Here is a 23,658-nt window from a genome sequence, read left to right as displayed (position 1 = left end):
ATGCCGAACAGGTCAAAGCCTAAAAGGTATTCAACACATTGCTTTCACCTTCCCTGTGTTTACAGATCAGTGCAGATGAAGGAGGGGGGACGAGGATAAGAAGCCTCTTAGACTATTGAGATTCATCCCATTCTAACTTGGCCATTTATCACACTGCATATACTTTTCATGGCAACCCCTCCCTCTTTAGAGCGCAAGGGAAGTCACAGCATAACAGGTGATCCAATGGACATTAATTAGTTCAGAAGATGGTCAGTGTGAGCATGGCGCTGCTGAAAACCCGAAACGGTCTAATGTCCTCAAAAGTCCCTCAACTTTCGAGTCTCCGTTACGCATTTGTTGTAATGTTGCTATGTTTTTTTAGTAGCCCCGCTCTCCACCAAGCAAACGAATCAGCAGAACCCGTGGAGACCTATGATCAATATTACAATTACAAGGCTCTTACCCGTATGTTAAAAAGACTAGTTTGGCGTCACCCCAGCATCGTCAGCCTGTCCAGCATTGGGCGGTCGGTAGAAGGTAGGGAGCTCTGGGTGGTGCGCATCACGACACACCCGATCACGGAGACACCAGGGAAGCCCCGGTTCAAGTTTGTGGGCAACGTGCACGGGAACGAGGCGTTGTCCCGACAGATGCTGGTATACCTGGTGGAGTACCTGCTCACCGGGTACGGAGTGGACCCGCGCATAACAGACCTGGTGAAGCGAACCGACATATACATAATGCCGAGTATGAACCCGGACGGGTTCGAACGGGCGCAGGAGGGCGAGTGCCAGGGAAAGGGCGAGGGTCGGGAGAACGCTAAACACAAAGACCTGAACCGGAGCTTTCCCGACCAGTTTGACAACACCGATGTCCCTGAGAGCGACGTGCCTGAAGTATTTGCCGTGATAAAATGGATTCGGCAGAAAAAGTAAATTTGATAGCACAATTATTATTTTCACATGATTGCTACAGTTGAAGCCTCCCTGTCATGATCTCCCTGTAGACCTATACAAACTGCCTAGGGATCTGGAGTTATTTGGCACAGGGAGGTTTCATTGTAAACCTTGTATCTAGAAATATCATAGGAGAAAATAGGAAAAGAGTATAGATAGATACTTTATTGATTGGTACTTTATTGATCCCAGAGAGGAAATTAAGGCGTTACAGCAGCTCACATCACAAACAACAACAACAAAATAAAGTGACACATTATATACAGTAAGAACAGTCCAGTATCATTTAACATCCCCCAGCCTGACTCTGATCACCCCGATCGAGCCAACAGGAGGAGGAGTTGTACAGTCTTATTGCGGCAGGCAGAAAAGATCTCCTATAGGGCTCCTTAGTGCAACGTGGTTGTAGTAATCTGTTGCTAAAGGAGCTTCTCTGCTCTGCCACATTGTCATGTAGGGGATGGGAGGGATTGTCCATGATGGCCAGGAGTTTGATCCTCATCCTCCTATTGGCCAACTCCTCCACAGTGTCCAGGGTGATACCGAGGACAGAACCAGTTTTCCTAAGAAGCTTGTTCAGCCTCTTGGTGTCCCTTCCTTGATCCTGCCCCCCCCCCCTCCAGCATCCCACCGCGTACAGCACTGCTACCAGTCTACCAGTCAGTGGTGGCCAGCACAGTGCTGTACGCAGTGGTATGCACTATGGGGGATTCCAGGTAACAGAATGATGTTGGGACTCGATTTTTCACAAACCCTTGATAGCTAAATTTATTTTTGTGTGCTGCTTCGTTCGGAATGACCCTAAAATCTCCCTGGGTTTTTTTATGTAACCATGAACCATCCCCAAAACTCTGCTCAAAGTTAAGATTCAAATATGGATGCAGAAAGAGTGGGGTGTTAGCTATCATATGATACCTTGGGTTTAAACATATCTCTTTTGGTTGTTGAGTCAGTAAATGAAGTGGGTAACTGAATGGCGATCCCTTGACATCATGTCATCATTCTCAATGGAAGTTATTTGCACTCCATACTGGCTTTGCCAAGTATTTGGTAAGTCTACCTATACTTCTTACTTTTGTTAACTTTCATTATCCTCACTCCTCATGAGGCACAGACATTTTCCATATGTTTGACCATGTTATGATGGAAGATGATTGAGACATTTATTTCTGACTTAATTTCCCAAACATATAGACATGTAGCTTTCATTTAGCACCCAATTTGACATGCTCTGATGAATTTCACACAGAAGCCCTGATGCATCTCAATTTTCCAGTCCTTTGGACCATAACTTGTTATAGTTAGCCACTTGGGGTGGTCAGTATTGTGGGGCAGAAACATTCCCTCACTTACAATGTTCTTTTTAAAGAATCAATCAGTTCGACCTACAGCGATCAAATAATCAGCAGTGGGTATGATTTACCATTCCCTCCCCACCTTTCAGGTTCATCTTGTCAGGTAACCTGAATGGAGGTTCTGTGGTGGTCAGCTATCCGTTTGACAACCCTCCCTCCCACCCCTTGGATGGGGTCTACAACCGGTCAGCAGATGACACCCTGTTCCGTTTCCTGGCCTGGTCCTACATGAAACACAACCCTACGATGAACCCAGGGAAACCCCAGTGCCCACAGAAGCCCACAGAGGGCTTTAAGGATGGCATAACCAAGGGGGCAGAGTGGTATGATGTCAAAGGTACAGGGATGAATGTAATCCTGGCAGTGTTTTGTGTTTTGTAACCAAGACCAACCAGGAGAGACTGGGTTGTCTTTGTATGGTTTCAGAGGGGATTGAGTGGTATATATTTAGTATATATGTGTATGTTTGTGTGTGTGTTACTCAGGAGGGATGCAGGACTATAACTACCTGCAGGGGGAGTGTATGGAGGTCACCATGGCGCTGAGTTGCTGTAAGTACCCCCCTGCCTCCCAGCTCTCCACAGAATGGGAGAACAACAGAGAGGCCCTGCTCTCCTACATGGAGAAGGTGAGGACTACTCTCTGATTGGTTGATTTGTTTACCTTTGGCATGGGCCAGCGGGAATCTGTGGAACATGTAGGTGTTGACTGTATATTTTGTCAATCATATTTTGTCAATCGTTATCATAGCTAATTTTGTTTTGTTTCAAACATAGAATTCCATTGACACTTTTGATTTCAAATTATTTCTGGGGGCTCAAGGATTGGCTCATGGCAAAACAGATTGTGTCTGACCCTACCTTTAGATAATCTCTTCCAGGTTCACATAGGTGTCAAAGGTTATGTGATGGCTGCCAGGTCAGGGATGGCTCTCCCAGGCTCTAGGATAACCGTGGAAGGGTTAGATCACAACGTGACCACATGGAAGTTTGGGGACTATTATCGTCTCCTGATGCCTGGAAGCTACATCATCACAGCCAGCTCTCCTGGGTAAATATGGGACATGGGAGAGACCACAGTGGTCACTAATTAGAATGGTTATGTTGGATAGTCAGGCTGGGCTCTGTTTAAGGTTGTCGACTTAAGGGTCCAGTATGTAACATTCAAGCTTTCTAAAAGCTTGCTAATGATGGTCCTTACAATGTTTAATCATTACGGATCAGGGAATGAGATCCCTTGAAAGAAATATTTCATTTACAAACGCTGTTTTAGTCCAGAAAAGCACCGACACTCAATTTGCATACAAACATGTTGCTACTGCTAGAGGTATTCTACGGGAGTGGATTCACAGACGATTTTTGCCTTTCTGTCTCTGGTGGCTGCCTCTTCGAATTATACATGCATGCAGAATCATAATAGCTATGTCCGACACTGCAAGTCCATTTCGCATGTTGTATTATTATTAGGGAGGATGTTGTTGTTTGGAATTTCCAACTGAATTTCATCGAGGTGGCCAGAGGTGACATTTTCAACAGACTTATGCCCTGCTCCTTTAAAGGTGCAGCATGTGGTTTCGCGTGTTACTGCCCCCTGTTGGCCACACTGGAATTTTGAAAATGTGCTTATGCTACAACACACTATTTCTAATAGCGGCAAAGGTGCATTTCCTTGTAAACTAACCAAATGTAAAATAAGCAAGTAAAGGCCAGTGTCTGACCATGACACAGATATAGTTTGGATCGATACAGCACTCTTCACTGAACGTTCTTCATCATGGCTACCAGTTTATCATGGCCATTTAGCACTATTTTAAAGCTAAAATCTATATACTGGATCTTTTTAAGTGAAATATATATATTTTATAAGTAATCCCAAGTAGTCATATTTCCATAAATGTATTTTGCAAGGTGAACTGAATTAATAGAGGCATGATACAGTCCTGTGGGACAGATGATAATTTATAATAACTACTGTCAATGTAGAAATACATGTCTGTACTTTATCCTGCCCCAGTCTTATGTCCAACCCTGTTTCACTTCGTTCTGTGGCTCAGGTACGCTCCTCTGACAGTCAGAATGGTACAGGTGGCAGAGGGACGTGCCACAGAGCTCAACTTTACCATGGAGGAACTGGGCAAGGAGATTCCCCCTCTACCAACCCCCACCACCACTATCCTCACCCCTAGCCCCAGCTCCACCGCCACTGTCTCCATTGAAGCCACTGTGACACCCATCAGTGTCACCATAGAAACCATGGTGACCCCCCTCACCCCCACCCCAAATGCTGTTACCATGTCAACCTCCATCAAGACCCCCATGTTTCCGCTGCTTCCTGCCCCGGAGACCCAGCCAGAACATGTTCCTATCCAGCCGTGGGAGTTTGGACACCATGGTTACTCTGACATGGAGCTCTTCTTGAGACACATGAGTGCTGAATACCCTGCTATCACACAGCTGTACTCAATAGGCCAGTCCGCTCAGGGGAGGCAGCTCTACGTCATGGAGATCACAGCTGATCCTGGAGTCCATGAGACCAATACAATAGAGATGGGTAACATACAATATATGAGAGGCATTAGTAAACGCAGGTTCACTCAGACCATACAAGCTCATTGTGTGCTTATAAACAGACCATAGTGCTTATTCTCATCCCAGTCTCAACCTAAACACAATTGTATTATTATATTATATTCTCTTCCTCTCCTCTCCCCTTCCCAGGTAAACCAGCACTGATGTTGGTTGGTAACGTGCATGGCAATGAGGTAGTGGGCCGGGAGCTTCTCCTGAGCCTGCTGGATTACCTGTGCCTTAACTATGGTGACGACCCTGAGGTGACCTGGCTGGTGAACAAAACACAGATCCACATCCTGCCCTCCATGAACCCTGATGGGTATGAGGTGGCACGAGAGGGTAAGAGTTACAGTGTGACCTATTAAAGGCTCTGCACAGCAACCTTGAATTCCATATGAAAATATGTCTGGGTAAACTTGACTTTCGCCTGTAATTGTTTACAATTAAAATGGTCAAAAAGAAACAAAAACAGTTTTTATAGATAGAGGAGATGGAGGAAATGTTAATGCAAGAGAAGAGACTGTACGATATTATCAGGCTTTGTCTTCTGTGTTAAAATGTTGGCACAGGAGGTTAAGAAAAGACTTTGCTTTTGATTACTCATCTTATTTCTGTTCCAGGAGACGTCACCAGCTCTGAGGGACACAACAACAGCAGGAACGTCGACCTGAACACAAACTTTCCCAATCACTCCACACCTGGTCTGTCCCTCCAACCTGAGACGGTTGCCATGGTGAACTGGATGAAGTCCCGTCCCTTTGCGCTGTCTGTCGGTTTGTATGGAGGTGAGTGGACTGCTCCTGCCATCAGAATGTATAAGACCACCTTTAGTCTCAGGTAAGACTAGGCAGGGTGGGAGAGGGGCATCATTACCATCAACAGTCTATCTCCCTTGCTCTCTCTCTCAGGCTCGTTGAAGATCACCTATCCACACAGTGAAGATAGCGTCTTGGACTACGACTCCCCTGATGATGCAGTGTTTAAGATGGTGGCACAGGCTTACTTTAATGTAAGGGTTAGACCACTCTTCTAAACAGACTCTTACATTGTCGCTAAAACCTCCTGATCTTCATCTCCTTCATAATTCCCTGCATGCTAATAGTGCCTGTATGTATGTATGCCCCTCCCCCTCCTCCCTCTTTATTTTCTCTCTCTCTAACCACTCCTTCAGACGAATCTGTTGATGATGCAGGGCACTCTGTGTGACTATTCAGACCCTATGGCATTCTCTGTTGAGGACACCACCGTGGGTGGGACAGCTCAAGGGGTGTCCATGCAGGACTGGGCGTACCTCCACACTAGTGCCTTACAGATGAGTGTGTATGTGGGGTGTGTGAACTACCCTCTGGCTGAAGAATTGCACAACTACTGGGAAGACAACCAGAATGGCCTACTGGGCCTCATCAGAGAGGTAACACACATGGAGACGCTCTTGGATGCACAAACACACACACACACACACACACACACACACACGAACTTCTGAGACATGTTCATCTCTGTTCTGCAGGTTCATGTTGGGGTGAGGGGGAGAGTTATTGACATTCACAGCCGTCCAATCACCAATGCCAGTGTGACAGTAGAGGGGGCAGAACATGTGGTCTGCACGGATCAGACGGGAGAGTTCTGGAGATTGCTCACCCCAGGGAGATACCAGCTGTCTGCATCGGCCAATGGGTCTGTGTGTGTGGGAATGCGTGGGCGATACTCACAGCAGCTGCTTACTGTACAGGATTGATTATAGTCATTTGTTAGGCTACTTATTCTCTCTCATTTAAGTAGATTTCTGTATATACTGCTCTCTTTCTCACCTCCCCCCCTCTCTCTCTATCACTGTGTGTGTGTCTGTCTGTCTTTCTATTTCTCACTCCCAGGTACTCTTCTGTCACAGTGTCTGCTTTGGTCTCGGCTGGTGAGGTGGAGCAGGTGGAGTTCCGGTTGCCAGGGGAACAAGGAAAGAGTCTTTTGGACTCCGACGAGGAGGAGTTTGGCCGCCTCATTAAAGCGCTGTCGACTGGGCGGGGCATGGAGAGACTGGTCCATGGGATGGCCCTGCCTGTTGGCATACGTTACAATAGTTACAGGGAACGGGCAGAATACCTGATGGGGCTTACCGTCAACTACCCAAATATTACACACCTGCGCAGGTACTACACACTCCATGACCATCGTCTCGTGATTGTGGTTGACATCTCATAGTTAAGATTACACTTTGGATCAGCAAATAATGAGTGCATTTTTATCTGTCTTGTGACCCCAGTCTGATTCTGGTTCTGTGTTTCTCCCAGTCTGGGTCAGAGCGTGGAGTTCAGGACCATCTGGGCTCTAGAGATCTCAGACAGTCCCTCTGTGCCCGAGCCGTCGGAGCCAAAAGTCCGCTTTGTGGCAGGTATCCATGGTAACGCACCTGTGGGCACGGAGCTGCTGCTGGAGCTGGCAGCATTTCTCTGCATCAACTACGGCCAGAACCCGATCGTCACCAAGGTAACCATACCATGAACCCCACCATCAAGATAATGATAATGACATAAACACCCCTTCTTTCTCGTCTTATTGTGCATGCGTGCTTGCCTGTGTGCCTGTGTGCGTGTGTTAGCTGATTGACAGGACGCGGGTGGTGATCGTGCCCTGTGTTAACCCTGATGGCAGAGAGCAGGCTCAGAGGGGAGAGTGCTCCTCCAGAGCAGGACTCACCAACGCACAACAAACAGACCTGGATCAGAACTTCATCTATGGTCAGTCTGCATGATAAGCTCAGTTGGTGCCAGTCAAACTGCTATCTTGAACAGAACTTTATATTTCCGAAATTTCTTATATTTCAGGTGTGACATTCTTGCCAAGTTAAAACATGATACACACTTAACTGTGTATCATGTTTTATCTCTTGGCAAGAATGTCTTTGATTAGTTTTAGCCTCTTTGCACAGGCACTGTACTGTACATTCATGATCTTTCAAGTGAGACTATATCGGTGTGTATTCTGTCTGCGCATCTGTCTGTGTCTCTCCCTAGGAGGAAATAGGTCTGGGAGTTCTGCTGTGGATCCTGAGACACGTGCTCTGATGGGTCTGATCCAGGAGGGTGGCTTCACTCTCTCTGTAAGCCTGGACGGAGGCTCAGTGCTGGCCACATACTCCTACGACGGACCCCCTAATCCTGGTACACACTCACACTGTGGACCCCAGATGGCACCTCTATGTATCATTTTATCACCACTGCCTTGTTGAATGCACATCTGGTTTAAATATGGTGGTATTCACACCTTATCTCTAACACACAGAGAACCAAGCCATAACAGAATCATCTCAGAAATAGACTAGGTATGAACTGTTCCTGATGATTATTGATAGCAATTGACTAAAAATGTATGTTGCTGTGTTGGTGAGCAGAAGAAAGGGAGGACACTGGGAGGTACCTGGCCACTGTCTATGCTAACAACCATCCCACAATGCACCTGGACCATCCAGGGTGTGGGAGTGATGACGGTGAGAGGACTGTGATGACGGTTTTGATTGATAAAGGATAGTTACATACACAGATGTATAGATTTATTACTCTGATGGGTGGTCAACCGACACCATTTTTCCACATCTGTTTTCCCAGGGGTCGTTGCTGGTGGTGTCATGTTTGAAAGTCATATGGGCAGCATGAAGGTACAGTATTAGACCTGTGTTTCTAAACCCTCCTTTTTACTGATCTGCTGCCTCATACTGTGTGTGTGGGTGTGTGTGTTTCTGTCTGTCTGTCTGTCTGTCTGTCTGTCACAGGACTACAGCATGGCTGTAGGGCTGTGTCCGGAGGTGACTGTGTACACAGGCTGCTGTGTTTATCCTCAGGCCCGGTGGCTTTCCTCTCTATGGGAGGAGAACAGGAGAGCTCTGCTCAGCATGTTGCTGGAGGTCAGTCAACAACACACTCATCACCTCCAGCCTGTTGCCTAGCTTCTTCTCACCTCTCTTCCTAATCCTTCATTGACTCCTTTTTTCCATTGGTCTTCCCTCGGTCCTGGCAATATTCTCTCTCTCTCTCTCTCTCTCTCCCTCAGGTTCATAAAGGAGTGAAGGGCGTGGTGAGGGACGGTCATGGGGATCCAGTGGTGGGTGCCATGGTAACGGTGAACGGTACAATACGGGGTGTAACCAATAGAGGGGGTTACTTCCATACCCTGCTCTCCCCCGGACCACACTGCATACAGGTCACTGCCCAGGGGTATCAACCGCAGATACACAAGGCAAGTGGACTTTGTGTGTCATTTATTAAGCATGAAAGTGTGTGTGTGTGTGTGGGTGGGGGGGGGGGGGGGGGTGTATAGACTAAAACAGTGTGTGTAAGTATTTGTCATGTTGTGTAGGTGCTGGTATCATCTGGTGGTGCAGCTTACTCCATGCTGGTAGAGATCAGTGAAACCCAGGGCTTTCTACACAGCACTCAGAGGACGGCTGTGGCTGCTGCAGGTGAGATTAGAGCTCACTGGGATATTGGAGTTATTGTACACAGTATGAGATGGCATTTATGTAGTTGTCACTAAAGCTGTTACTCTAAATCACAGACACTAACCCTGCTCCTGGAGAGATGCAGGGCGTTAAATCAGATGTAGGGCTTGGTTGGAACTAAAATCTGCATACACTGTTGCTCTCCAGGTATCTGATGTACTGCTAGACTAGTGGTTGTATCTGACGCTGCTCATCCTGTTCCCTTAGTTGCTGTGGTGATTGTAGTCCTGATTATCCTGGTTGTGTGGCGTCTCTGCTCGGCCAAATCAAGTTGGCTCAGGAATGGAGTCCGATGGCTACGCCATCGCCACGATAACCTCCACCTGGTCTCCATGGAGTCTGAGAAGTCCCCGCTGCGGCTAGAATTTGACGAAGAGACAGACAGTGATTACTCTGGATGATGAAGGAATGATGGACAATTGCCCCCGATTTCACAAGTGTCCTTGTCGATCAACTTTAATTAAAAAGTCATTCACTATGAGGATGTTTTTATCTTGGTTTGGTTTTTCCACATTGTGTCTCACTCTGACAACAAACCACATACAGATGAATAGTTTATCTAAAGCGCCATCTGCTTTTCTGAAATGCTAGATGACACCCACCTCACCTGTTCAGGTTAAGTAGGCCGAGCAGCCTTGTGACACTCAGGCAACAAGGCAGTGTTGAAAATGTTCCCATTATGTCGGCCATAAGACAAGACACAATGTCCAAAATAATTACAATAGGCAATATTAAAAACCATAATGGATGGGAACTATAATTAGAAGAACTGGAACTTTTGAATATGTTCATAAACAGAGAAAGTCGAAAATGTTTCTCAGAAGCAAGTTATCTCCTCATCATATTTATTTGGTCATTTCTCTTGTTCTCCCTCTCTCTCAAGATTATGATTTCGTTATACTTTCTCTGCGAACCAGCAGTCAGGAATGTGCTTGTCTGACCACGTACCACACGAGGTCGCTGCTCATCACTGTCAGTGAAAGAAATAAACACAAACTTCCTCCTCCACCACCACATCGGGTGACTTTGCAGACATGGCAACCAACGGGAATTATTGGGAAGGTAATGAATGATGAAAACGTTCTGGTTAAGCTTTCGAATGATTTTAAATAGCTAGATGACTGGTCAAGCGCTACTTGGTTAAGCATTTGCTAAACTGCGAATGTTTAACTAGCTAGCTGGGCTAGCAATGTTACGATAGCTTGCTAGCCTAAACAAGCTTCATTTGGTTGACTTGTATTGGTACTACGAGCTTTTAGCAACTTAGACGCTACAGGTTATGACAGCTAGCTACCTTTGGCCCCAGGTCTCCGACTTCCTGGCTCTGGTTTACAAGCTGTCATGTACACGTCACATAGTAAAAAGGTAGCTAACTAGCTATAAACAAAGACACTAGTGTCAGGAGACATAGTGGTTTGCTAGCTAGCTTAGTCCGTTTCAACAAGTAGTGTATTGATTTCCAGTGTGATAAAGTTGGCTTCCTTGCAGCACAAGGCTCTCTGACCACCCCGCACCAGTAACTTACTAACTATGGGTCTTTGAGCACGTTTATGGCAGAGCAGTGTCCATATCTATGAAGGTAGCTGTGGTATGAACTGAATGCAACCCCTAGCTAGGGGCACATTGAGGGGCATCCATCAATCCAAATAGTCAATCAGAATCAGAATTCTTTTATTTGGTAGTGTATTTGCACATACAGGAAATTGACTTGGTGAGGTTGGTGCATGGGACATAACAATATATAAACAAAAATATTAGAAAACATTAGAGAAAAAACTAAATAAAACAATAAATTATAAGAGGCTATGAGGCTAGAGGCTGTGAAATGGGTATGGGGCATGTACACTATAAATTAGAATCATTTTAAATAAATATAAATTACACTGTGTGTGTGTGTGTGTGTGTGTGTGACAGGGTGGGGTGGGGGGCGGGGAGTGGAAGTCCAAGAGTCACCGAGAGGCAGGGAGCTTGTTTGTGAGCCCCACTGCCATGGGTAAGAAACTGTTCAGGTGGTGTGAGGTTTTGGTCTTGATAGACCGGAACCTTTTGCCGGATGGAAGTCTATGGAAGAGGTGGTGACCAGGATGGGCAGGGTCAGCGATGATCTTTCCTGCTCTCTTACTGGTCCTGGAGTGGAACAGGTTCAGGAGAGACGGCAGGTTGCAGCCAATGACCTTCTCGGCTGACCGAATGGTCCGCTGCAGTCTGCCTTTGTCCTTGGCAGTGGAGGCAGCGAACCAGATGGTGATCGATGAGCTGAGGATGGACTCAATGATGGCCTTGTAGAACTTGACCATCACTTTCTGCGGCATGTTGAATTTCTTCAGCTGCCGCAGGAAGAACATCCTCTGCAGGGCCTTCTTGATGGTGGAGGTGATGTTCTCCGCCCATCTGAGGTCCTGTGAAATTATTGTCCCCAGGAATCTGAATGACTCCACAGTGTTAACTGTGGTCACACATGATGAGGGGGGCGGTTGGGGCTGGGCTTCTCCTGAAGTCTACTACCATCTCTACAGTTTTTAGGGCGTACAGCTCAGGAAGCCAGGCTGTCAACTTCCTTTCTGTCGGCGGACTCATCCCCATTGGAGATTAATCCACTTCAGGAGTTTGACAGAAGGGTGGCTAGAGGTGCAGCTGTTGGTGTAGAGGGAGAAGAGTAGAGGAGAGAGCACACAGCCTTGTGGGCCTCCAGTGCTGATGGTCCGGGGCTCCGAGACAAGCTTGCCCAGCCGCACATGCTGTTTCCTGTCTGTCAGGAAGTCAGTGATCCACCTGCAGGTGGGCTCAGGCACGCTCAGCTGGGATAGCTTGTCTGGAGAAGAGCTGGGGCGATGGTGTTGAATGCGGAGCTGAAGTCTACAAACAGGATTCTGGCGTAGGTGCAGGAGGAGTCTAGGTGCTGGAGGATGAAGTAGAGACCCATGTTGACTGCATTGTCCACAGACCTGTTGGCTCTGTAGGTGAACTTCAGTGGGTCGAGGAGGGGGTTGGTGATGGCCTTAAGGTGGGTCAGCACGAGGCACTCAAAGGTCTTCATTACCACAGAGGTCAGGGCGACTGGTCTGTAGTCATTAAGGCCTGTGATCCTCGGCTTTTTGGGAACGGGGATGATGGTGGATGTTTTGAAGCAGGTAGGTACGATGCATTCAACCAGTGAGGTGTTAAAGATGTCCGTGAACACAGTAGTTTCCAGGTTAATGTTTTGCTTACACCCCTGTGATGTGTGTCTCCTATGTGTGGGTGCAGATCTGCGTAAGCAGGCCAGGCAGCTGGAGAATGAGCTGGACCTGAAGCTGGTGTCCTTCAGCAAGCTCTGCACCAGCTACAGCAGCTCATGCGACCATCACCATGGTGACATCAGGTACTATGAAATAAATCTGTCTCCATCTCATGATGTTTTGACATTTTGATGCTGTGTGAAATCATGAAGCCCCTTGTTATGCTTATTTTAAAGGCTTGTTGAGACTTACGGCTCTCTGTCTCACCCCTACCCTCTCTCTCTCTCTCTCTCTCTCTCTCTCTCTCTCTCTCTCTCTCTCTCTCTCTCTCTCTCTCTCTCTCTCTCTAAAAGGTCAGACTCTGTGCCTCTGCTGAGTGGCTCGTCTCAGGACAGCATGCTGGATGCCATGACGGCTGAGCTGGAGCAGCTATTGGCCAGGGTGAGACAACAGCACTAGAGTGTTCTACCATAGAAAAATACTGTTCTATCTACAGTGCACTCTACTGTAACACACTTGCCATTGTTCACTTAGTATACTCATGCTTAATGCTGCTCATTGTCTCAGACTCCAAACCCTGAAGTGGATTTTGGGACTTCAGTAACAGAAGTTTCTATAAATCATCTGTAAATGTGATTCACACAGAGGTCTAATTCGAACCTGTCATAGTTTTCGTCATGAACACTAGTTGGGCAAGTATAAGGTAATTTCTGTCAATACCGTTCATACCGTCTTCACCTGTCTTTTTAAATATTATTATACCCCCCATTGTTTGTTTACTAAACATCATCCAAGTATCATCCAAATTAGACTTGCACACAAGCATCACAAAACCTGATCAATAACTCTTGTCTTAGGGCAAGGGGAGAAGGAGGTCATAAATCTGACTTTTGGGCTGATAACGATGGCCAGAGAGAAACTCTGCCGTAGATTTGCTACAAGTTTGAGTCATGTTGAAAGTCTGCTAAAATGTATTGGCGTATATTTTTGGAGGGAAGGTATACTGAGAATTCTAATACCAACCCAAGACTAATGAACACTAATAAGCTACGGATAAAACCTGGGATCATCTGACCTCTGAACCTTATGTATCTATGTCCTGTCAGCTGACGGGGGTGAATGACAAGATGGCAGAATACACGACTACACCAGGTGCCTCGTCACAAAACGCAGCCCTGATGCATACCTTACAGAGACACAGAGACATCCTACAGGCTAGTACATTACTCCTCTCTATCTTTGTTCCTATCACCTCTCTATCTTTCTGTTTCTCTCTCTCTCTCTTCCCCTCTCTTAATCTCTCCTCCTTTCTCTCTGTCACCCTCTCTATCACATAAATATAAATTCATGACCTGTCACTGTTGTGTAGGACTACACTCACGAGTTCCACAAAACCAAAGGCAACTTCCTCAGCCTGCGAGAGAGAGAAGACCTACTTGGATCTGTCCACAGAGACATAGAGTGAGTTCTCAAAACACACAATGTACTTTTGATCCATCCACCTTATTATCAGCATAAATGTAGTTATTTACTTGTTCATCTATTTGTATTCACATAAATACATTTTTGATGGTGCCCTTTATCTGTAAACGATTGGATGGTCTGATCAGAGGACTGTAGCTGTTTGGTGGTGACTCTGATCACTGCTTGCCTATTTGTCCCTCACCAGTAGGGGGCATGATTTTCCTTTTCTTCATCTTTCTCCTCCTCTTCCCTCTCTCTAGGGATCCCTGCCCTAAGTGCCTTCTCCAGTAAATCAAACCGCAAAGCTTTCATTCAGGGAGGAGAGAGGGGGTGGGAGGGGGGGGGGCAGGGAAAGAGAAGGCATGGAAAGAAGGGAGTAGAGAGAAGATAGCTAGACTATAGAGAAAGATTTAAGTGTTACAGAAAAAGAGAGGGTGCATGCCTTGTGAGATGAAGGGAGACATGTAAAACTGAGCTAATTGCTTTAAGAGCCTTAATGCAGGAAATCTCATCAGTGTCAATTTCAAGTAAAAGGAGGGGAGGGAAGGGAGACTATGAGAAAAGGTTACATGAGGAGAAGAGAGGAGAGGAGAGGAGAGAGGGGGAGCATGTTGGAGGCAGCAAGGTGTTAGAGGGCAGCTTTAAGAGACCTGTCTTTTTTTTCTTAGTGTGCGAAACCCTTACTTAGTATCTGCATTTATTTGAGTATGCTCTCTCTCTCTCTCTCTTTTTTTTTTTTTTCTTTCTTTCTTTCTTTCTTTCTTTCTTTCTTTCTTTCAGGTCGTATAAGAGTGGCTCAGGAGTGAATAACAGAAGGACTGAACTCTTCCTGAAAGAACATGAACACCTGAGAAAGTAAGAGACAGACCAATAAACAGATATATCAGAATATAATATCAATGCAAATACACCTCTCTGTGAAAGTGAAACAATCAGAATACCTATGAAAAGATATATCATTAAGAACACTTTAGTAGCCTCAAAATAACCTTGATGAGACCAGGCTTTCCTAGTCCAGAAAGCCTGGGGAAATCCTTTGCAGAAAGTAGCTACAAAGGGGTGAAACCCGTTTGAAATGAGTGTCGCCTCAACACACAAATACCTTGCTTGGGCGGAGCAAAAAAAAAAAACTGAATTCAGTTTTTCTTTCAGGTTTTCTTAAATGTTGCAAGCTACATTTACATTTTACATTCATGGCATTTAGCAGATGCCTTTATTAAGCGACTTACAACAAATACATTTGTTTAAGTAAGTGAATCATCTATCCATCAGTCATCATAAGAAAAAGTGATCTATGGTAGGACCAGGGTCTATTGGCAGTCACATTGGTAGAAGAAAGAAGAATTACTTTATATATACACTTTACTTTTTACAGGAGAGAAACTTGTACAGGGGGGTAGTGGGGATGAAGAGGTCTTTAGGGGGGACACCAAGCTAGCATAGGCAACGCACATAACAAGCCAGTAACTAATAAATCAGGAGCATATGCAAGTTGTGGGAGGCAACACGTCTGGCCCTGTGAGACTATGGTAGACAGGTATAGGTATACATGGGATAGATCATTGGATAGATCATTCAGAAAGATTTTGTCCGGGGTGAAACACAGTGGTAATGTATCCCACCCTGTGTGTGGCTTAATAGTCACACTCATTAACCCCTGTGGGTGTCTGTGTCTGTCTAGAGCTGCTGGAGAGAAAAAGAGAGTGAAAGTGAGAATGGGTAGAAAGAGGGTAGAATGGTGGTTGAGAAAAATGGAGGAGAGACACAGAATAAATGGAAGAGAAAGGGCAGAATGTAGAGCTTGTGAAGAAATTAAGTGGGTGAGAGAGATGGAGATACTGTTGAAGAGGAAGAGATGGACAGAGGGAAGGAGAGCAGTGGAGAGTATTGATTTCTATTGTCCAATTGAATTCCTGCAGGATGCCTGCTGCTCTGGGTTGCTCCGCTCACCCTCATCATGGCTGAAGGCTATATTAGAGCCAATAGCTGATGGCGGCTAGCGCTAACGCTAGTCTGTTTGTGTGTAAGTGTAGCTTGACAATGTCATGAATTAGAATTTCTCTTATGGTGGGCCGTGCCTGATTTATTTTGGGTTGTGGCAGGAGACTGGGTTGGTGACGAGAAACATTCAGTTAGTCACAGGAACATTCCAAAGATGATTTGGAACCACTCACTATGAGACAGTGTACACAGAGTGTATCTTTCTCAGAATGGGGACATTGATTACATTCCATACCGCCCACCATGGCCACTCTGGACTCAGCTTTCTCTAACCTCCTCCATTAACGTCCTCCACTCTCCACTCCCCTGCATGTATCACAGGAAGTCCTGCTTTTATAGTAATTGGGCCCAAGTGGTGTGCGGTTTCATAGCGGGGGGATGATTCACCGCAACGTCAGCAATTTTTTACTACTGTGTATTAGAGTGAAAAGTACAAAAACATTTACAAGTGAAAATAAAGGGGGGGGGGGGGGCTTTCGTTAATTAACCACAGGGTGGATTCCCAATGCTAGACAGTAGGAGTAAGATATTCAGACACAATATATACAAATGTACAGAAAATTTAATTATTGCTCTTCTCTTTTTCTCTCCCTCTCTTTCCTTGTTACCTCAGCTCAGATAGGCTGATTGATGACACAATAAGGTAAGCTTGAGACACACACACACACACACACACACACACACACACACACACACACGCACTCAGGTCTTAATAGAACAATGAAACTCAGGAGACTTCCAATTCCTATCAATTATCACTGTATTTGGCTGAAGAACACTATGAAGAGATAATAAATAATAAAGAAATATCAGACAGTGGATTATTAGTATTAGTATTTTCTATACATTACCTTTTGTACTTAGATTCATGTCAGAATGTACCTTGCAATATAATTGGTTCTCCTTATCAAATTCAGCATATTGTACCACCTTGGTATAAGATTTCAGTTGACTGGTTCATCCATATTTGGTCCTACTTCCTGGTGACAACCTCAACAATAACATCAGTTGTGTTAATACATTCAATAAACCAACAAGTAACTTGTTCGTAACACAGTTGTACAATGGACCCTTCTGACTCTGGCCTTCAGAGGCTTTCATTGCCAGGAGATTCTACTTGGGAATGCACTTGGTGGCTTCATTTCTATGATAAGAGACAGAGACCCATTGTACGAGCAAACATGTTAACCATGAATATCACAATATGAGTAGAAATATTGCAGTGTAAGTATGCATCGTCACAGTTGTACAGGAGCAGATGTGTATATGATATTACAAGGATGTGTTGCATTAAGCAGGTGCAAACACAGCATCCATCATTAATGATAAATCATTGTGATTCATTGCTATATTCTTGCCTATTGCTCAGAATCACTACACACCAACCTCTATATTCTAGGCCTTTATTTACTTTCAGTGGCTTAAGTTGACCTATGACCTCTTCTGCCCGACCCTTACTTCCTGAGAAAGATCTCAACACTTTTCTGCTCTCCTCTCTTTCCTCATTCTAGTATCGCTATGGCTACCAAGGAGAACATGACGTTTCAGCGAGGGATGTTGAAGACCATCCAGCACAGGGTCAACACCTTGGCCAGTATCCTCTAACTCTGACCCAGAGTCAGCTAGTTTCGACAACATTGCAGAGAGTGTCCTCTATAACACTGACCCAGAGTCAGCTAGTTTAGACGTGCAGCATGTAGTGTTGCGTGTCGCTGCCCCTGCTGGCCACACTGAAAATTTGAAAACGTGCATATGCTAAGTTTTCTAATAGCAGCAAAAATGCATATTCTTGTAAGCAAACCAAATGTAAAATAGGCACGTAAAGGACAGTGTCGTACCAAGACACCAGATTTTAGAAACGCTTTGTTTGGACCAATACAGCACTCTTCACTGAATGTTCTTCATCATGTGATCTCATTCCTTGATGGCTACCGATTTATCATGGCCAATTAACATTATTTTAAAGCTAAAATCTACATACTGGACCTTTAAACAACACTGCACGGAGTGTCCTCTAATACTGACCCAGAGTCAACATTCTTGCCTTTTGTCAGCACTGAATGTGTTTACTTGTCCCTCGCTCACTCTCCCACCCTGGTTCTGAGTCTTATGTCAGTTACTAGTGTCCTCTCTCCTTGCCTCTCTCTCAAACCACTTTGGAGAAGAAGATCTGAAATTCTTCCCTTCCGATCTTCTCCTCCAATGCTTTTTGCGAAGGGGAAAGGATGTGACTAGTCATAGAAAGACTTTTGAGATTTAAACGTTGTCTCTCATCTTGGTCTTTTTCCTTCACTGGGCCTTCCCTGCCCCTCAGATCGTTTCCCGGCCATCAACAGCCTCATCCAGCGAATCAATCTGCGCAAGAGGCGGGACTCCCTCATTCTTGGCGGAGTCATTGGCGTCTGCACCATCCTCCTTCTCCTCTACACTTTCCACTGATGGCTGGGCTGTTTGATAGACAGTATAACTGACAAATCCCTATCAGAGGACTGGAGGTGCCAGAGTCTGAAGAGGAAGATCTTGTGGTTGCTATGTCAACCACGCCTATTATTATGGTCTTATTGGGGAGAATCTGTTCTCACTCTCGGAATGGATCAAAGCAATAATGCTATTAAAGTGAAGAATACATCATGTTTGTTGGGATCATGTGCCCGCTGGAGTCCAGAAGTATTGTCTTATTTTGATTTTGCAAATAGCCAATTGGGGGGATATGTTGATCTTGTATTGTGCTTTGTTTGTCTTTGACTCCAGTAGATCTTGTTGCTCTGTACATTACTGTAAAAATGACCAGTCCCTTTCATAGCGTGTAGAGGAGAGTATCTCCTCCTGAATGGACCACATAATTTCCTCTGCTTTAGTTTGAGTTGGACTATAAGTCTAATGTTTTGCAATCAGAGATTTTCTGTCTCGGGATGGGATGGGATGAGGAAGGGTGTTGAGGGAGACTGTTGGTGGAGACCCCTGAGAGGTTCTGTAAACATTGTTCTGTTTTATTACAGCTTACACCAAGTCTTGCTCTAGAGAGCATAAAAGGATGAAATAACTATTTATATTTTTATCTGTAAATTTGCATATTACTCCATATGATTAATGTATTTTTAAAAATAAAGCTTTTTGAAATGTTGAGAACCACATTGTTTCTGTGTCCTTGTGAGAGTGTATTGGAGTCAACAGACATTCAGTTTTCCATGCTTATTCAAGTTTATTTCAGACGTGCAAAAATATGGCACAGAAAACCATTCTTAGAAATGTACAAACATCAATAACAGAGTGCAGAGAAAAGTGCATACAGAGGAATGATGTAGTAGTAAATGTTACCCTTACATATTTTGTATTACATTGTAAACCATCACAGGAATAGAGGTGTTAGCATTAGCCTGATCTCCAGGTTTTAGGTTAGAATCGTTTGGTCCAGACATGAGTTATTATGACACTATAGTGCAAGTTATTTGGAATCTTTTTCAACACAAAGACAAGCTTGCAAGCTGCATCGTGATGCCTTGGATGTTGTGCGGCACATCCTATTGTTCTCAAGCAATAAGTATTTTAACACAGGAGAACCACAGCAGTGTATGGAATCAATAAATTAAAACCTTGATCAAACAGCTCCTTGCGGTCTCATGCCATTTGTTTTTGGCCTATATAAAACATTTTTAGCCACATATAGGATTGTGGGCCATGTCAGTCTACCAGCCCATAATGTGACTTGTGATCCATTTAGCAGCCATCAAGCCAGCAGGCACTGGGTTCATAAGGCATATTCACAAGCTATAGGCTGAACAAATGAGAAAATATAGGAGTTCGTAGAGGAGGCTTACAAAGAGAGACAATGGAGGTAGTAGCAGCCATATGTAGCAGTTGTGTTGGACAAAACAAACACCTCCTTATAGCCTATCCCACTCATTATCAATGCCTACAGTTGCAGAGAGGACTAAAATAAGTGGCATAGTCGTCCATTCTACAATACCATTTTGAAAAGTGGAAGCTGACTGTAGATGTCATACCTGTATAATGATGTACATAGTGATGTATGTTGTAAGTTGATAATGGTACATTGTTCTCCCATAGTTATTTTCCTCTTGGTCCAGAAAAGCCGTGGGTACAGGTTCTTCCATAGTCCCCCTTCATACTTCTATTTTGCTCAAGAGCAAGAGTTAGAAAGTTACCTATCTCTCTCTCCCTTATAGTCTTTGGATGACAGAAAAGACTCTTGCAGGAGCTAAATTGATATAAAAAATAAAAATAAAAAATAAAATAATAATAAAAAATAAAAAAAACGTATTGATAAATATTCTTTCTTGAATTCATTAAATTTTCAGTGTTTTCTCTTTGGTGCCTCTGTGCTTGTTTGTCCCCTGGTCCTCATCTCTTCTGTGTACCTGTTTCATTTCACTTCAGAAGACTTCTTGAAGGTCTGGGACCACTGCATCCACACTCACTCAATCTCTGAGAGACAGAGAAAGAGGAACAGACATAAAGATAGAGCGGGAGAGCAGGAGCAAAATACATCTTAATCTACTGTACAGGACTGCATGACATTCTATTATGGAGTAAGACAAGTTTAGCTGCTTTTGGTTGTGTGCCTTGCCGTACCTGTGACTACTATAAAGACGATGATGGCCACACCCACTGCCATGGCAATGCAGCTGAGCAGCAGAGAGAGACGCCCAAGTCTCTTTGCACTGTCAACATCCCCTGTCTGGAGAACAGACCTCGACTACAGAGAAAAAAAGAGAGAGAGGGGTGGGGGGTGGTTAATTACCTCATACCTAATATTTAACTGACCTGTGATGAGTGTACGTGTTGCTTCTGTAATAAGGTGGAGAAGAAAGAACATATCAGAGCACAGCCCAGCCTATTAAATCAAGTGTATTTCAATAGCCATATTATTCACATTCAACACTGGTTAGGGTTAACACCATTTTTACACATGGCATGTCACACACACACACACACACACACACACACACACACACACACACACACACACACACAGCCACCCACGCGCGCGCTACCGCACCCTTTCTCTCTTAAATTGTCCCCAAATATTAACTCGGCCTAAAAATTAAAATATTTGCGGTATGAACTTGTGATTATTATTATGACATTGTTTTAAACCATACCATTGTCCCTGGGCGAGGTAACTTACCATGTGCGCATACCATAGCGCAAACATGTTCACTGGAACGGCGGGACAAAAGCATGACAGCACTGCAAGCCACAGGTAGCTTGGTGGCTCGGAACCGGGTGGCACCGGGGAGGGCAGGGGGGCGAAACTGAGTCTGGATGGGGAAACGGGTGGGGCCGTCAGATGCCCCGCCGAGCCCGACCTTAACGGCAATCTGTATCCATTCTGTTCCGCATCCAAAGAACGGATACTGCCTCTCATGTTGAGGGAGAATGAGTCGGACGGTTTGAGGTTGTTCTCCCCGGTGGGCTCAGTGGTTGTGGCGCTCAAAAGTTTCTCCGTGTCCTGGAAGTCGGTGGGATGCGAAGCTTCCCGCTCGCCCAGGGCGGTTTTCCCAAACGCAGCATCCGTGTTTATAGCCATTGTGTAAATTTCAGTAGTATTCCTCTACGGCCAATGTAAGGAATTCTGTTTCAAAAGCCGATTATATTTGATTGAGGAGTTTTCCAGAAGATGGTATCGGGACGTCAGACAGCTCGCATTTGGACGGTCATCAGCATCAATTATCCACTGAATACATCATAGGATTAATGGATATAATCTGTTCGAATAAGAAACCAATTCGCTTTATGACCAAGCTAGTCAATCCTGTCAATAAGGCAATATAGCTTTGGCCTACTGATTAACGCGATGATATTTTCTCCGTAGCCTACTGTTCCGCAGTCTTAGTGGAGTGCACACCCTCCCTTTTCTAACAGGAAAGCCCTATGTATTGCCGCATCCCTTTAGTGCCTGGACCACTGCATTTCATAAAGTGGGACGTATGACAACGCAGCCACCTCGGGTCTCGTTTGAGCTGAATTTACGCGGTGCGTAAAAGCTTTCCATTACGCATCAGGATCAGCGAGTAGCCTACACAAACAGTGAAAGTAAATGAAAGGTAAATAAACGCGTGTGTGTGTGTGTGTGTGTGTGTGTGTGTGTGTGTGTGTGTGTGTGTGTGTGTGTGTGTGTGTGTGTGTGTGTGTGTGTGTGTGTGTGTGTGTGTGTTGAGAGTCAGTGCAACAGGCTAGCTGTCCAACAGTCTTATGATCGGAGCTGGTGTCATGTCAGTATGTGTTCCCTTGTCAGATAGTGTTCCCCTCTATTAATTATGGTTTTAAGAGGTATTAGGCCAAAACTTAATTATAGCTTACTTACATACAGTATGTAATCAATAAATCTGTAATTTATAAGCATCAGCAATGTTTTACAGATTAATTCATGAAAAATATGCATATTTTGAATACATATATTCATATAGCCGATTTAAAGTGCATTGGAATATCACAATTACTGTTATAATATTTACAAAAATGTCATGAAGTAGTAATTAAAAATGATAGCAAACGTTGAGTAATATAACATTAATATCCATGGTATCATCATTAGCCTAACCATAATTCGTCATCATTAAACTGCTTTGGAAGACCCAGGCGTATACCGTATACGCTCTAGATAAAATACAAGAACGCATTTTGGAACACATCCCGGAGTGTGCAAGAAACGCATTTTAGAACACAGCTCAAGTGTCACTATTATTGTTATTTTACAATAATGTTAATTAGATTACTATAAAAGATACACTTTCTGTCAGATCGGGAACACTAACAAGGGAACGCTAACTGACACGACCCGTACAGTCTACCAACAGCGTGGAGTAAGAGGAGAGGCTCTTTAGGGGTGAGGGAGGAGCTTCCTCAGGCTCAACAGAATTTCGTCCACAGTGTTTCGAATGAAATCAGAACTCCGTTATAGCTGCTCAGCCGAGGAGCCTGCGCCAACTCACTTGACTGAAAAGTTTCACAAAGCTTATCATGCCATCTAGTGGTAAAGTTTAGACATTTCTACACAGCATCATGAGATTGATCTTTGGTGCATCTCAATAGTCTTAACCACGCTGAGACCAGGCTCCTAGTTCGGAAAGCCTGGTGATATAATTTGCAGAAAGTAGCTACAAAGGGGTGAAATGAGTGAGATGATGACACGTCATACCAATCAAATACCTTGCTTGGGAGGAGCCCAAAAAAACAGAATTGTTTTCCTCCAGTTTTTTTGTTGTTGTTTTTTTTCATTTTCTACAATGTTGCAAGCTAGCATAGGCAATGACTCTGCAAAATAGTCGTACCTGGTCTGAAAAGACGACGCACATAACAACAAACAACCATTTTACGGGCATGTGGGGGAGGATTCTTGGAATGTGATCAAATGAAATTGCTAGCACATTCTCCCATCGCTCTGTCCAGCTCAATCCAAGCCAGTTTGCTAATCTAACATTTTCCAGACCTCCAAAAGAGGTGTCAGAACAATGGATTTATGGCTACTCCAGACTACAATAGAGTCCATGAATACAGATAAAAGCTTACTGGGAATTTGTCACTGATGTTGTTGCAGGTCGCTCCACATCATGCAGCAATTACAGGGACCACATTAGCCTAGCCTCACAGCCGCTG

General features: G+C 44.6%; 3 protein-coding genes across 3 annotated transcripts; 2 read left to right on the top strand and 1 right to left on the bottom strand.

Moving 5' to 3' along the window:
- LOC310822628 (carboxypeptidase D-like) lies at nucleotides 1-9,756 on the top strand (the record flags this gene model as incomplete). The annotated part of the gene is made up of 21 exons (XM_083695031.1): nucleotides 1-26; nucleotides 365-913; nucleotides 2,383-2,630; nucleotides 2,779-2,921; nucleotides 3,174-3,343; nucleotides 4,347-4,843; nucleotides 5,011-5,202; nucleotides 5,484-5,648; nucleotides 5,772-5,872; nucleotides 6,035-6,274; nucleotides 6,374-6,540; nucleotides 6,738-7,010; nucleotides 7,152-7,347; nucleotides 7,460-7,598; nucleotides 7,875-8,021; nucleotides 8,252-8,347; nucleotides 8,466-8,515; nucleotides 8,630-8,761; nucleotides 8,908-9,093; nucleotides 9,214-9,316; nucleotides 9,563-9,756. 21 exons carry the CDS (start codon nucleotides 1-3, stop codon nucleotides 9,754-9,756), a joined length of 4,014 nt encoding a protein of 1,337 aa, XP_083551157.1.
- Nucleotides 9,757-10,362: 606 nt separating this feature from the next.
- Nucleotides 10,363-19,170, top strand: LOC310820251 (Golgi SNAP receptor complex member 1-like). The gene is made up of 9 exons (XM_083691833.1): nucleotides 10,363-10,417; nucleotides 12,602-12,716; nucleotides 12,927-13,014; nucleotides 13,680-13,787; nucleotides 13,943-14,034; nucleotides 14,818-14,892; nucleotides 16,652-16,681; nucleotides 17,550-17,632; nucleotides 18,353-19,170. The coding sequence occupies exons 1-9, from the start codon at nucleotides 10,390-10,392 to the stop codon at nucleotides 18,475-18,477; spliced, it is 744 nt and encodes a 247-aa protein (XP_083547959.1). The 5' UTR covers nucleotides 10,363-10,389; the 3' UTR covers nucleotides 18,478-19,170.
- A 1,303-nt stretch (nucleotides 19,171-20,473) lies between these two features.
- LOC310822618 (trafficking regulator of GLUT4 1-like) lies at nucleotides 20,474-21,589 on the bottom strand (the record flags this gene model as incomplete). Its single annotated transcript, XM_083695020.1, has 3 exons — nucleotides 20,474-20,484; nucleotides 20,632-20,755; nucleotides 21,188-21,589. 3 exons carry the CDS (start codon nucleotides 21,587-21,589, stop codon nucleotides 20,474-20,476), a joined length of 537 nt encoding a protein of 178 aa, XP_083551146.1.
- Between the last annotated feature and the right edge of the window lie 2,069 nt (nucleotides 21,590-23,658).

This window comes from Argentina silus, assembly GCF_951799395.1.
Source record: "Argentina silus genome assembly, chromosome: 2".
In the NCBI taxonomy this organism is placed as follows: Eukaryota; Metazoa; Chordata; class Actinopteri; order Argentiniformes; family Argentinidae; genus Argentina; species Argentina silus.
The sequence above is the reverse complement of the archived record's forward strand: the minus strand, read 5'-3'. Positions and strand labels throughout refer to the sequence as shown.